The 14,297-nt window shown below is 47.2% G+C and overlaps 1 protein-coding gene across 6 annotated transcripts in view; it reads left to right on the top strand.

The window, feature by feature from the left end:
* Positions 1-2,306, top strand: part of ANO6 (anoctamin 6) — a 121,580-nt gene extending 119,274 nt beyond the window's left edge. For 5 of the 6 annotated variants that reach the window (XM_030548908.1, XM_030548906.1, XM_030548904.1 and 2 more), the window contains one exon: positions 234-2,306. In XM_030548908.1, the coding sequence (XP_030404768.1) occupies positions 234-440 (207 nt within the window). In that variant the 3' untranslated portion in view covers positions 441-2,306. The remainder of the gene's footprint in view (positions 1-233) is intronic. The other variant, XM_030548909.1, reaches the window with a different exon arrangement.
* Positions 2,307-14,297: the final 11,991 nt, after the last annotated feature.

The following is a 14,297-nucleotide window of genomic DNA, read 5'->3' as shown; positions in this document are numbered from 1 at the left end:
AACATGGTTGAGAGCTCTTTTTGTTCAAAATATCACCAGGTTCAGTCATGAATGGGATTTGTGATCAGTTACCATCCAGTTTTTAAGATCTCAGTCATTTTTGGCTTTTTTTTTTCCATGCATGACTTTGTGAATTACACCTGTGCGACAGCATGGGCTTTTAACTCCTAGTTAGTAATAATAATAATAGGCTATTCTGCATGAATGACATTCTTGATTTTCATCTTCCCTAGCATGTCATATACTGTGTGAAGTTTATTGTTTCGTACGTAATTCCGGATGTATCACAAAAGACGAAGAGCAAGATCAAACGAGAGAAATACTTAACACAGACACTCCTGCATGAGAATCATCTCAAAGTTATGAAAAAAAATATGGGGAAAATAGCTGACAGAATCTGGAAAGGAGAAGATGGCACTTTCCGACCTAAATTTGACTAAGAATTTTACACACAGACAGTACTTAACCGGCTCAGTACAGGTTACTAATGGCTAATCAAAATGTTACTAATGGCTAATCAAAAGTTGAGGATTAACTCCCTTTAGCAAATAGTGTCTTGTAACTCTCGGCCATGTCTGGAACATCATTGGCTATAGAAATACAAAACCTTGAGATCCAGTATAACCTGGAAAAAGAGAAATGACGTATTTAATAGTTTTAGCTGGACAGAAAATAAGTCATCTGGTTTTCTCTAAACTGTTGCCTTGTAAGAAGGGGCACATTCATTCTGAAATGCAGCACGGTGCCTTCCACTTCATTCAGCCATTGGTTATTTCGTCTGCTGTTCAATTTGCACATAATCTCAGAAACCAAATCATTTGTATTAAAAACAATACAGCCTCCATTAGGATGACCAGGTGTCCCAATTTTATAGGGACAGTCCTGATTTTGGGGTCTTTTTCTTATAAAGGCTCCTGTTACCCGCACCCCCTGTCCCGATTTTTCACATTTGCTGTCTGGTCACTTTAGCTGCCATTGAATGAGTTGTGATCACTTGAAGCAGCTGTCACTTGATAATTCCATCACTGGCTATATAATTAAGCTAAGAGGAAAAGCCAAAATCAGAAAGAGACAGAAGAAAAAAGATGATGACAACTAAACATTAGGATGTTCAGCCATTGCTGTTGCCACGATAAGCCTGCTATGTGCCATAGAAGCTAAGAAATGCACAGTGGGGATTATACAGATAACAAGATATTTCAATCAACGTGATAAGAATGGATTTGAATCACAATGAGAGGAAGCACTGCAAGCCTGCTTCTCCTCGTATTGATACCTGCATAGGGTCAGTGGAGATCCCGCCTTTTTACAGCAGTATGAGTGAGAGGAGAATCAGGTGATGTGTCTTTAGCCAGTTGATGTACATTAAGTAGTTCATTTTGCCCATTGTGTTTTGAACCTGTATGCTCTTGGAGGCTTCTTACCTGTAACAAGAGTGAGAGTTTCAATTCTTGTCACACATTAAATCAATATCCACAGAGGGCTCACTTTTCTATCTTTCACAACCAAAACTCCATTCACTTTAGTGATAGTTTTCACTGTGCAAGGAACGCAGGGTTGGACCTACTGTGATAGCCTCAATTCAATCCATCACCAAATATCCTGTGTCAACACAGTAGCCAGGAAATGTGATTTCCAGGGCAGGTAGACAGACACCTGCAAGCTCTGCTTGAACCAGCAGACTAAAAAGAGCAGTGTAGCTACAGTAGCTCAGGCTAGCCATGTGAGTACCTACCCATGAGGTTGGGTAGCTAGCCAGAGCCACCCCCAGTGCCACACGCATCTATGATCATCATGCAAAAAAAAAAATCCATGTTAACCTTAAAGACTCTTTTATAGAACAGTGCTGGTGGGGGAAATATTTAACTAATGAAAAAGGACAAAATCACGAGGGAATGGAAGAGAGACCAGCCTGAGACGGGACCGTGATTTGGCCTTATGTAAATAACCTCACAACACTTATCACCTACTTTATAGGTGGGGAAACTGTGACACAGAGCGGTTAAGTGCCTTTCCTATGGTCACACAGTGATCTGTGGCAGAGCTAGGATTAACATGCAGGAGCTACCGGTCCCCAGTGACCTAGTCAATCCACTGGACCTCATCCCTGTATACCCAAGGGCATGTACTATCTCTTCCTTTTGCTGTCACCTAGCATTATTCTCCTGAACATAGTAGTCTTAATCCACATCTGGCAATTATTCCTTCTTCAGGATAACATTATACCAGGAGTGCCTTTGATCCATTATATCATCTATATATATATACAGAGAGAGAGAGAGAGAGAGTCTTATTTTAAGCACAGTTCAAAATTACAGATAGTGAAAAGTATGGTGCCTGAATAAAGAACATCTTAAATAAAAAGATACTTAACATTCTGTGCAGTTTACATAGACTTTATCTACACCTGCTAAAGATGGGACTACTAGGCCTTTCTGAACTTTTTGAAGCATAAGAATGAAACATTCAGGAGAGGAAAAACAACAGTATTTGTAACTCCTTTTGAAACTAGGTCACTCGGAGAATATTTCACTAATCTTTTAAAGGGAAATTAGAATCTGCTTGAAATATAAATAGGTTTTTCGCTTTTGATGCTGCAGATCACAAATTGTGACATCAGCATCCACTGTGGGCCAAAATCATCTTTGGTATAAATTCAGTGAAGTCAGACCTGATAAAGAGGTCTGTGTAAGTTCGAAAGCTTGGCTGTCTCACCAACAGAAGTTGGTTCAGTAAAAGATATTATCCACCCACCTTGTCTCTTTAATAGTCTATCTGAGCAACTTTATAAACTACATAACAATGCCAATATTTGTAAGGTTCTTCAGAAGTTGATATGATTTGACACATAAGAATATACATTTTGTATTTTTGTTAAGAATATTTGCTATTACTTTCTGAACATTAAGATGTTTCTTTATATTTATCATTTTAATAAAATTTATTTTAAAATGCATTCAGTGTCTTCATTTGTGTTGTCCTTTTTTAGAAGCAGAATAGAGCTGCCAAGTACCATTTTTAAATTATTAGAATATCAGTATTGTCTGTTTTCCATATTACTGTCCTTTTCCAAGTTCTTGCCATGAAGTTGTGCCACTGCTATTGAGAACTATCAGCTTATTTTCTAAATTCTCTGGATGATGGAATTCCTCCTTTTCCACAGCAGAGCTGTGATATGGAGGGGGGAAATCATTATGCGCTCATAAAAACTTAAGATATGGGATTCAGTTTATTCCAGCAGGATCAGGCCTATAATGAGCACCCCACTTCCAGGTAATTCAGCCTGCTGGTTCCTTCTTGGGGGTCCTGCTAGTCCAGGTTTATCCCCTATCTGGGACTGCACAATCAGCTTGAATTACTGTTTGTTACTCCTATACCCCTGTATACGGGGTTGGGGTGTTTATTTGACTTGGGCATGTATGTACAATTGGAAACAATCTACAGATCTTACTGCACTCATGAATTCTTCCTCTTCCCATCATCCATTCAAACTTCAGGCCACTTAACTCTCTTATGCCTCTCTAGCCCAACAATACCCTCTTCAGAGGCCTAGGAGAATGGATCAGCTTGAAGGATAAAAGATTCTCTGGCCATTTCAGACACAAACTTTCTCTGCACTAGCCTTTTTTTATGTTTTCCACACAGCTGCTCTTTAACACCAGTGTAGCTCCATAGTGGTGGTAACAGTAGAGCACTAGTTTAGCTGTTTTTACCACAGTGGTGTCTAGCCCTGTATTGAGCAGACTGACAGCCCAGCCATAAAAATGCCAGTACCCCATCTACACTGTTGCTCTCACATGGCCAGGTGCTGTGATGACATAAACTCTCACTGACATAAACTCAGCTGATGCTGAGTGCAATTTACAAGCTATGGGTATAGAGGTTGTAGCATCATATTTGGCCATGTCTATGCTAGGAAAATGGATCTATTTTTAAATGTTAGCTAATGTGTTAATGTGCTTAAATCCTGTTGTAGACAAGGCAGTCCAGCCTAGGGCTCACACTTCAAGCAGCTCATATGCATTAGCAAGAATAAGTTATTTTGCAGCCCGTTAGTTGCTTTTCCTGTTAGTAGTTTCCCTGCTGTCTCCTTCCCTTTTTGCCATTGTTCGAGTGAATTGCTCTTATTTTGCATACCCACTGCATACCAGCTTCCACCGCTTCACCAGTTGCACCCATTTTTTTAACATACTCCAGCTGTGTAGCTTACTCCACTGTATACTCATAGACTCAAAGGTCAGAAGGGACCATTATGATCATCTAGTCTGACCTCCTGTACAATGCAGGCCACAGAATCTCACCCATCCCTCACAAAAGAATTTGGCCCAGAGATTGCCTTTGGCGTTATACCAATTTACACCAGATCTGGATTTTGCCTAATGCTCCAATTGTCATTTCATGTCTGGTAAAAGGGGGATGGGGGTTACTGTAATTCCTTTCAGGAAAGAAACACGCAAAGTGGCTTTGGAGCAAATATTTACTTGTATTACCTAGGCATATACAACCCAGTCAAGGATCAGGGCCTAAGTTCCCACTAAGCTGGGCGGACATGCAGCTGCCTATTAAGCCCCACACAGGGGCTTAGGGCTGCAGCAGAGAGAGCTGCCTCTCCCCCAGCACAGACCTGCCACGGCAGGGAGAGGTGCCCCTCTCTGCCGGCCCCAGTGCAGACCTGCCCTGGACTTGCCGGGGCCAGGAGAGAGAAGCCCTTTCCTCAGCCCAGCCCACCCAGAGCTGCTTCAGCTGGGGAGAGGCACCTCTCCCCCAGCCCCAAGCTGCTGCAGTAAGAGAGGGCTGGGGGTGGGCGGGAGTCCTCTCTCCTCACTGCAGCCCCAGGGCAACCTGCATCCCAAACCCCTCATCCCTGGCCCCACCCCGGAGCCCACCCCCTTACCCCAACCCTCTGCCCCAGCCCTGAGCCCCATTATACTAGGCTTTGTATATGTACCCAGTGATTAGGACATGACTTGGTATAACAGCAACAACAAAACCTGTGTGAACTTTCATTTATTTTGGGGATATTTCTCTAGTAAGAAAGAAATATTTCTCAGTAGTCTAGTAATAGCACAGTATTGAATTCTTCCTGAGCCTGCTCTGTAAATGGGATTTTATTTGCAAGCTCAGACAGCATTAGGACTGGCACCTTTTATTTTCCTAATTTGTTAATTGTGTGCTTTGATATGATTAGCTCCTAAAAAACAGCACTAATCTCTGGAATACAACTCCATTTTGCTAGTCAACAATGAAGCAAAGAATTGATTTAGGTTCTTAGCAACTGTACTTATTAACTCACCACTCTTGCTTTTCGTCACGCTGAGTTGGTATATTTTCGCCATTCAGTAGTTCAGTAGCTTTAATCTGTTACACTAACAATACAGGATCACACACGTACACCCTGGTCATCAGCTAAACCATCGCCATGCCGCTCAAGGAACAGAACTCACACTTGGTTCATGGCAGAGGATGCTCCCTCCAGTTATAGAAGAATTTTGCGTAGGTCTCTGTAGTATTATGGTGCATTAGCCTCAGTTGGCCAGCCATTAGAGGGCAAAAAAGCTCAAATCCACACATATCACCTGCCAAAAATCATCCAGGTGGGTCACAGGGTACCTGTGAAAGATGTGGGCTGGGAATCTGGAGAGCTTATGCAACTAGAGCCTAATTTGCATATTTGATAGATATTGCTGTAGATTTAACCACAGTTAAATTAATCAGTTTGCCCACCTCCATGCCCTCAGATCATTCATCTCCCCCATCTCTCCCTCTCTTCCTGGATCCTCCTAAAGTCCTTGAATTTGACGAATTCCCCACCTCTTGCTCTGTTTCCCTTTATGTGTTCCGTTCCTCTCCCTGGTGCCCCCTGCCCACTTTGAGTGTCCCTGCACTCAGCCATCTCTCTGGCTCCCCCTGGGGCAGCCGTTCCTTTTCTCCTGCATTGTGGGTGGAGCTAGGAAGTCTCCTCATCTCGGTTATGTGTTTGGAAGCCAGAATCTTGCTCCCTCCCCAGGCTGTTGGTGAGGGGTTTTGCCTCCCTCCTGCTGAAGCCTGCAGCCAGGCTGTGGCTTTGTGGGAGGAGGCAGGGCTAGTGAGGAGACAGTCACCCTGCAAAAGTGTAGAGTCTTTAGCTCAATTGAAGGCACCCTGTTCCAATGGGAGGTCCAGCCAGCCACTTGGAAGACCAAGATAGCACCCAAAATTAGGAGCCTTCAAAGGCATGTAGTCACAGAAGAAATCTGACTGGTTTGGCATTGATAAGGATTGTTGGATGGGGAGGAGTTCTGATGGGTGCTACTGGGTGGGAAAAGGTGCTTGGATGGGTGCTGCTGGATGTGTTAGTAATAGGGGAGGTGCTCCTAGGAGAGAGTGGGTATGCTGATAGAAGCAGTGGGTACTCTTGGGTGAGAGTTTGGTTCTTCAGCCCTTCTTGTCCAAGCTCCATCCTCCCTGCACCAGCACTGCACACTGTTGCATTCATAACATGCCACTCACACCTGGTGAAGAGCTAGTTGAACACATCAAACAGGGGGTACACAGCTGGAATTGTGCTGCCTCCCCCACCCCTATTCCTAGCCAATGCCTTGCAGGTCACCCAGCTAGCAAGACCCAGGTGCAAGTCACACAGTGTTTGGCAACATGCTGGAGATTTGAATTCTTCCTGAGCCTGTGTGTTTAACGCTCTAATTTTCCCCCAGCCCTTTGAGAAACTATTTATATTCAACCATGGGTGGTTTTTCAATTTTTTAAAATGTGTTTTATAATAGCACCACCAACCCCCCCCACCCCCCCGCAACTGGGCCAGGCCCTTTCCTCCCCCCCCAGGACAGTTTTCCCCTTTGCAGAACTCACAACTTTAGTACAGAACATGTTACTGCTTTGAATCACCTCCACTGCGCTGAGCCTTTTGGCACATGCAGGTCCCGCAATTTATCTTCATGGGCATTACGCATACTCATCAAGGGTCCCTCATTAATTCACCAGCATCTTAGTTTAGTCACTGCAGCCTGCTTGCTGAATTGTCTAGTCTCAAGATTACTGTTCTAGTTGGCTCAATAAAAGATATTACCTCACCCATCTTGTCTCTCTAATATTCTGGGACCAATATGGTTATAACATATCTGCATACATATTTTATTCCCAGTCCCTCCTCCTTTACTTTTAAAATATAACCCAAATTCCAAACAAAATCAAACTGTGATCAGAGTGGATCACATTCTTGCTATGACTGGCTCTCCAGTCAGTACACTGGGCAGCTGGGTAGGTAATTTAGTCTCAAGATTTAGTTTTTGTACATTATTATTTTTATTGTGGTAGTGCCAGAGCCCTGATCAGGTCCTACTGTGCTAAGAGCTGTCCCTTCATCAAAGAGCTTTTAACCCCCCCAAAAACATTGGCAGCTAAGGGGAAAAGGATACCAAAATAAACACATTTGCTTAATTTTAAAGTATAAATAAAATGCTGTTATTCTTGCAAATAAGCATTATTAATTGGCAGATAGCAGAGGTGGGACTTGAAGAGCACAGCTTCACTGAAAAAAAAAAGTGTTCTTAAGTTGATTAGCAGACTCAGGTAACACTGAGTCACTGGGAGGGAGTTGGGAGTGCAGGTTCTAGGCTGGGATGGGGGCTGAGCGTCGAAGGAGGTCAGTTGGGTGGGCGCTTACTTCAGGTGGCTCCCAAAAGCAACCGACACACCCCTCTGGCAGCAGCTCCTAGGCAGGGGGCCCAAGGGGTCTCCAAGCGCTGCTGCCTGCAGGCACTGCCCTCACAGCTCCCATTGGCTGCAGTTACCAGCCAATGGGAGCTCCGGAGTCAGCGCTCAGGGTGGGGGCAGCGTGCAACAACCCCCTCATAGGGGCCGCAGGGATGTGCTGGCTGCTTCTGGGAGCAATGCAGAGCAAGGGCGGGCAGGAAGCTTGCCTTAGCCATGCTGTGCTGCCAGTAATGGCAGCTGGGCCCCCACCAGGGCCCCTGGGCAATTCTCTCCTTTGCCCTCCATTTCCATATTCAGTGAGGGTGTGTAAGGGGCATCATGGCAGATATCGAGACAGTCATGCAAGCAGCTGATCAATTGGTAGACAAGACTAGCACAGTTGGCAGAGTGCTTGAGTAAGGGGGCTATTGATAAAAGTAAAGAGCAGACCAGTTGAGGAGGGCCTTGAATATGAGAAGCAGCAGCTTTATCCGGAAGTGGTGAAGAAAGGCACGCAGGAATTCGCACAGGGGGGGCATGTATGTATTCTAAAACACAATATTAATGGAAAAATTTAATTAAATGAGTTTAGATTGAGACATCTGTTCCCACTGTCCAAGTTGCGTGAAATCCAAACTACCAGCATAAGTGGAGAAAAATAAATTCAGCAAATGTTCCATTTTAATAATCTACACCATTAATAACAATTGTTTAATAAAAGTTGTTTTTATTGACAGTATCAACTTACTAACCAGCCACCTGTATCATTTCCCTTGGCTAATGCCCATGAGTCAATAAGCAATATCTGCTTATATCCACAGCCATACAGCCAGCTAGTGTATTACCTCCACTGTACAGAATCCAGGTTAGCCCTGCGTAACCACTGTCTCCTGTTACAGACACACCTTTCTCATTCAACCAGTCATTTTCTAAACCAGTCTGACTGTTTGGCCCTGCCCTGCCCAGACTGAACTGAATCACACTGAGTCATCTACAAATAAGCCATTGTAAAATTGTGGGGGCTTTTTTCTGTTCATCTCCAGTGCAACACTAGTGCAAGTTAGTGACAATTATCTACAGCTCAGCAGTCAATGGGTAGGAAATGTACTAATCTGCAAGTGGATGGTACAGGGATTTGCTAATTCCTTAGGGTCTGCAGGTCTGGAAGCAGATTAGACAGCATCTTTTGCAGCGGGGAGAAGAGGGAGTCTCTGGCCATTGAGAAGGAGCAAATCTTTACCTCTTCTACCTGGGAAATCCCTTTCCTACAGTTAGTATGCCCAATGTGTCCCATTGCCTATGGATCTTTTTACTGAATTAATGAATGAAACGTTTAGATAGCTTCATTCCCACGTGTGTTTTACTTGATTAATCTGCTGATCAAGTCCTACTTGATCTTTAAAGACTCTAGTTGCTGATCCTTCACTGCTGCAAACGCTTGTCTACACATGGAAATTAATTCAGATTAAAGTAGGATGTGAATTTAAAGTGCAATAGTTATTCCCAAATAACTCCATGTGTGGATATCAGTGCTTTAACTATTCACCCTATCTTAATCCAGATTAGTTTTTCTGTGTAGACAAGCCCTATTATTCATGTGTGCAACTTAAAGGAATGGGAAAATTATAGACATGGCTACAAGTGTGCAGAACTGGGCCTTAAATGTAGTTTTAAAAGGAATAAGCAAGAATCTAACAGGAAGTTGCCATTTTGACAGCCTGCTAGTGGAATCTGTGACAGGAAATGTACCTGAGCAGCATTGGAGAATGTGAGGAAGTCCCGAGACTGACATGTTTAACTATTGTGTCTTTTAAAAGTCTGTGTCATAAACTAGATCAGACAACAATTTCTGCTGAGAAGTATCGGTAATGGGGCACTGGTCACCAATGGAAGAGCAGCTCCATTCACAGTTATGGAGCCATAGCCTGGTGGCAGGTATTTTTAAGAACTAAACTGAAAATTCTTTCCATAGCTGTTGTTAATTAGTAACTACTTAGTTAGCTATGTAAAAGCCATATCCTGCCACTGAGCTACATCTCAAAGGCCTGTGCTTCTGGATTAATGGCAGATTATGGCCCCATAACGATTCACTGCAATTTTCCTTTAATGAGGGAGGAACTAGGAGATTTTTTTTTCCCTAACTGAGGCCATGTCTACATCTAAAACTTTACAGCGCTGGTTGTTATAGCTGTATTAGTACAACTGTATAGGGCCAGCGCTGCAGAGTGGCCACACCTACTGCTAGCAGCGCTGCAAGTGCTGTTAGATGTGGCCACACTGCAGCGCTGTTGGGAGTGATGCATTGTGGGCGGCTATCCCACAGGGCACCTCGTCCCAAAGCGGCGCTGGGGCTTGTGGGAAGGGGAAGGAAGTGTGATTGTCCTTCTGCTTCCTGTTCCTGTTCCTGTTCCAACGGCCAGCGTTGCTTTGGTACACATGCGGAGCACTGTGGCAGCATTGTGACTCTAAAGCGGTTTTTCTGCATTATCTTTCAAGAATGGATCCTCAGGTACTGAATACCGTACTAATGACTATTGCCAGCACATCTCGCCTTACTGTTGATCTAATCCTTAGGCTGCTAAATGTGCGTGTGACTGACATTGAGGAGTGGGACAATGGTACTGAATCGCATCAATATGCAGACAGTACAGTGCTAGTGGCAATAACAGACATGCTCTGCTCCGTGGAGCGGCGCGTTTGGGCTCGGGAAACCAGCACTGAGTGGTGGGATCACATCGTCCTGCAGTCATGGGATGACGAGCAGTGGCTGCAGAACTTTCGTATGAGGAAAGCCACTTTCATGGCACTTTGTGATGATCTCGCCCCCAACCTGCGGCGCATGAACACGAGATTTAGAGATGCCCTTTCTGTGGAGAAGCGGGTGGCTATTGCAATCTGGAAGCTGGCAACTCCAGACTGTTTCCGATCGGTGGCGAACCAGTTCGGAGTGGGAAAGTCCACCGTTGGAATGGTGCTGATGCAAGTTTGCAGGGCCATTAATCGAACACTGACAAGAAAAACCGTGACTCTTGGGAACGTGCAGGACATTTTAGATGGCTTTGCAGAAATGGGCTTCCCTAACTGTGGAGGGGCAGTAGATGGGACGCATATTCCTATTATCTCTCCACCCCACCTGGCATCGGAGTACATTAATCGCAAGGGGTACTTCTCTGTGGTTCTGCAAGCGCTTGTGGATCACCGTGGGCATTTCACTGACATTTACTCTGGATGGCCTGGAAAGGTGCACGATGCACGCATATTTAGGAACAGTGCCCTGTTCAGGAGGCTTAGGGCCGGGACCTTTTTCCCAGATCACAAGATAACAGTAGGGGAAGTGGAAATGCCCATTGTGATTCTGGGAGACCCCGCTTACCCATTAATGCCATGGCTCATGAAACCATACACGGGGAAGCTTGACAGGAGCAAGGAACGGTTCAACTACAGGTTGAGCCGCTGTAGAATGACTGTGGAGCGTGCTTTTGGCCGTTTGAAAGCCCGCTGGCGCAGTCTTTTCGGGAAGCTAGATTTGATGGAAAGCAGCATTACCGCTGTTATATGCGCGTGCTGCACCCTCCATAATATTTGTGAAGGAAAGGGTGAAAGGTTCAGTGAGGAATGGACCTCCGAGGTTAGACGTTTGGAGAATGAGTTTGCTCAGCCAGAGAGCAGGGCTAACAGGGAGGCCCAGGAAAGGGCTTCAAGGATTAGGGATGCTATAAGGGAGCAATTTGATGCTGAGAGCCAGCAGTAATGATTGGTGCATGTGTTGTGCTTTGCTTTACATTGCTGTGTATAATTAACCATTTCTATCACCAATAAAACATAGGGAAAGAAATACAAACCAAATCCTTTTATTTGTCATACAGTAAAAAACAGGAAAGGGGGTATGGGTAGTTCACCGTACATTCAGATGTTTTAATATTTCCTATTTTACTCAATTGAAACCGCCTGATGCAAGTCACCGTTGCTTTGCTGCAGGACGATTGGGGTGGAGTGCACTGGGTAAGAATTAAACATATCTTGGTTACTAGGTGACCTAATAGGTGTTGGGGGCAGCTGATGATAATAAGGAACTGGGTGCTGCATAAAGCTATTTTGAGGATACACAGGGGGACAAGTAACAGTGCTTTGGGAAGGCTGTGGGATATCACGGTTTATATTTGTCTGCATGGCTACAAGAGACTCAAAAGACTTGGTTTGCCGAGACAGGAGTCTCATCATCTGCCTGGCTATTCTTTTGGCAGACAATTCCTGTCTCCTGCTTTCAGTCAGCCTCCATTCCTGTAAACTCTGCCTCCATTCCTGTTCACTTTTTCTCCACTCCTCAGTCTTCCTACTTTCCCTGTTGTAGTGGTTCAGAACGGTCTTGATCAGCTCCTCTTTTGATTTCCTAGGATTGCGCCTCAAATTCTGCAATCTACGTGAGGCTGGTGACACAGCTGCATTACTCGAGTTGCCTAGAAAAAGTAGAGACAGAGACATGTAAAACACAGGGCATCATTGTTTATTATCAACTTTTGAAGGACACTGTAAACTGTAGGTAGCATCCCTCTCACATACCTCACATAACACTGTAGACTTCAAGAAAGCTGACATGTCTAGCAGTGGGGTGAGTACTTTTGCTTAAAATTCTCCCATGTTAGTGGGATGTCTTGGTTCCTGCTTGGAAGGGGGGCCGGGTGAGTAAAAAGCACCCCGCAGGGCAGGTTTCCCGCTTGGAAGGGGGGGTGGTGGACGGACAGAGCACACAGCAGGGCAGGTTTCCAGCTTGGAAGGGGGGATAGGCGAGGAAGAAGCACCCCGCAGGACACGTTTCCCGCTTGGAAGGGGGGGTGGTGGACGGACAGAGCACCCCGCAGGACACGTTTCCCGCTTGGAAGGGGGGGTGGTGGACGGACAGAGCACCCCGCAGGACACGTTTCCCGCTTGGAAGGGGGGGTGGTGGACGGACAGAGCACACAGCAGGGCAGGTTTCCAGCTTGGAAGGGGGGGTGGTGGACGGACAGAGCACCCCGCAGGACACGTTTCCCGCTTGGAAGGGGGGGTGGTGGACGGACAGAGCACACAGCAGGGCAGGTTTCCAGCTTGGAAGGGGGGGTGGTGGACGGACAGAGCACCCCGCAGGACACGTTTCCCGCTTGGAAGGGGGGGTGGTGGACGGACAGAGCACACAGCAGGGCAGGTTTCCAGCTTGGAAGGGGGGGGTGGTGGACGGACAGAGCACCCCGCAGGACACGTTTCCCGCTTGGAAGGGGGGGTGGTGGACGGACAGAGCACACAGCAGGGCAGGTTTCCAGCTTGGAAGGGGGGGTGGTGGACGGACAGAGCACACAGCAGGGCAGGTTTCCAGCTTGGAAGGGGGGGTGGTGGACGGACAGAGCACACAGCAGGGCAGGTTTCCAGCTTGGAAGGGGGGATAGGCGAGGAAGAAGCACCCCGCAGGACACGTTTCCCGCTTGGAAGGGGGGGTGGTGGACGGACAGAGCACCCCGCAGGACACGTTTCCCGTTTGGAAGGGGGGGTGGTGGACGGACAGAGCACCCCGCAGGACACGTTTCCCGCTTGGAAGGGGGGGTGGTGGACGGACAGAGCACACAGCAGGGCAGGTTTCCAGCTTGGAAGGGGGGGTGGTGGACGGACAGAGCACCCCGCAGGACACGTTTCCCGCTTGGAAGGGGGGGTGGTGGACGGACAGAGCACACAGCAGGGCAGGTTTCCAGCTTGGAAGGGGGGGTGGTGGACGGACAGAGCACACAGCAGGGCAGGTTTCCAGCTTGGAAGGGGGGATAGGCGAGGAAGAAGCACCCCGCAGGACACGTTTCCCGCTTGGAAGGGGGGGTGGTGGACGGACAGAGCACACAGCAGGGCAGGTTTCCAGCTTGGAAGGGGGGATAGGCGAGGAAGAAGCACCCCGCAGGACACGTTTCCCGCTTGGAAGGGGGGGTGGTGGACGGACAGAGCACCCCGCAGGACACGTTTCCCGCTTGGAAGGGGGGGTGGTGGACGGACAGAGCACACAGCAGGGCAGGTTTCCAGCTTGGAAGGGGGGATAGGCGAGGAAGAAGCACCCCGCAGGACACGTTTCCCGCTTGGAAGGGGGGGTGGTGGACGGACAGAGCACCCCGCAGGACACGTTTCCCGCTTGGAAGGGGGGGGGGGTGGACGGACAGAGCACCCCGCAGGACACGTTTCCCGCTTGGAAGGGGGGGTGGTGGACGGACAGAGCACACAGCAGGGCAGGTTTCCAGCTTGGAAGGGGGGGTGGTGGACGGACAGAGCACACAGCAGGGCAGGTTTCCAGCTTGGAAGGGGGGATAGGCGAGGAAGAAGCACCCCGCAGGACACGTTTCCCGCTTGGAAGGGGGGGGGTGGACGGACAGAGCACACAGCAGGGCAGGTTTCCAGCTTGGAAGGGGGGATAGGCGAGGAAGAAGCACCCCGCAGGACACGTTTCCCGCTTGGAAGGGGGGGAAGAAGCACTCCGTCTGGATGCCTACGTGCTGGGAAGGGCGGGGGGGGGGGTTTGGTGGATTGGGGCAGAGGAAACAGAGCGCCTTGCGCTGGGGAGCCGTGCTTCTAGGTACCTGCCCTCAATTATCCCTAAACTA

The sequence above is a fragment of the Gopherus evgoodei genome, chromosome 1 (assembly GCF_007399415.2).
Source record: "Gopherus evgoodei ecotype Sinaloan lineage chromosome 1, rGopEvg1_v1.p, whole genome shotgun sequence".
Classification (NCBI taxonomy): domain Eukaryota; kingdom Metazoa; phylum Chordata; order Testudines; family Testudinidae; genus Gopherus; species Gopherus evgoodei.
The sequence above is the reverse complement of the archived record's forward strand: the minus strand, read 5'-3'. Positions and strand labels throughout refer to the sequence as shown.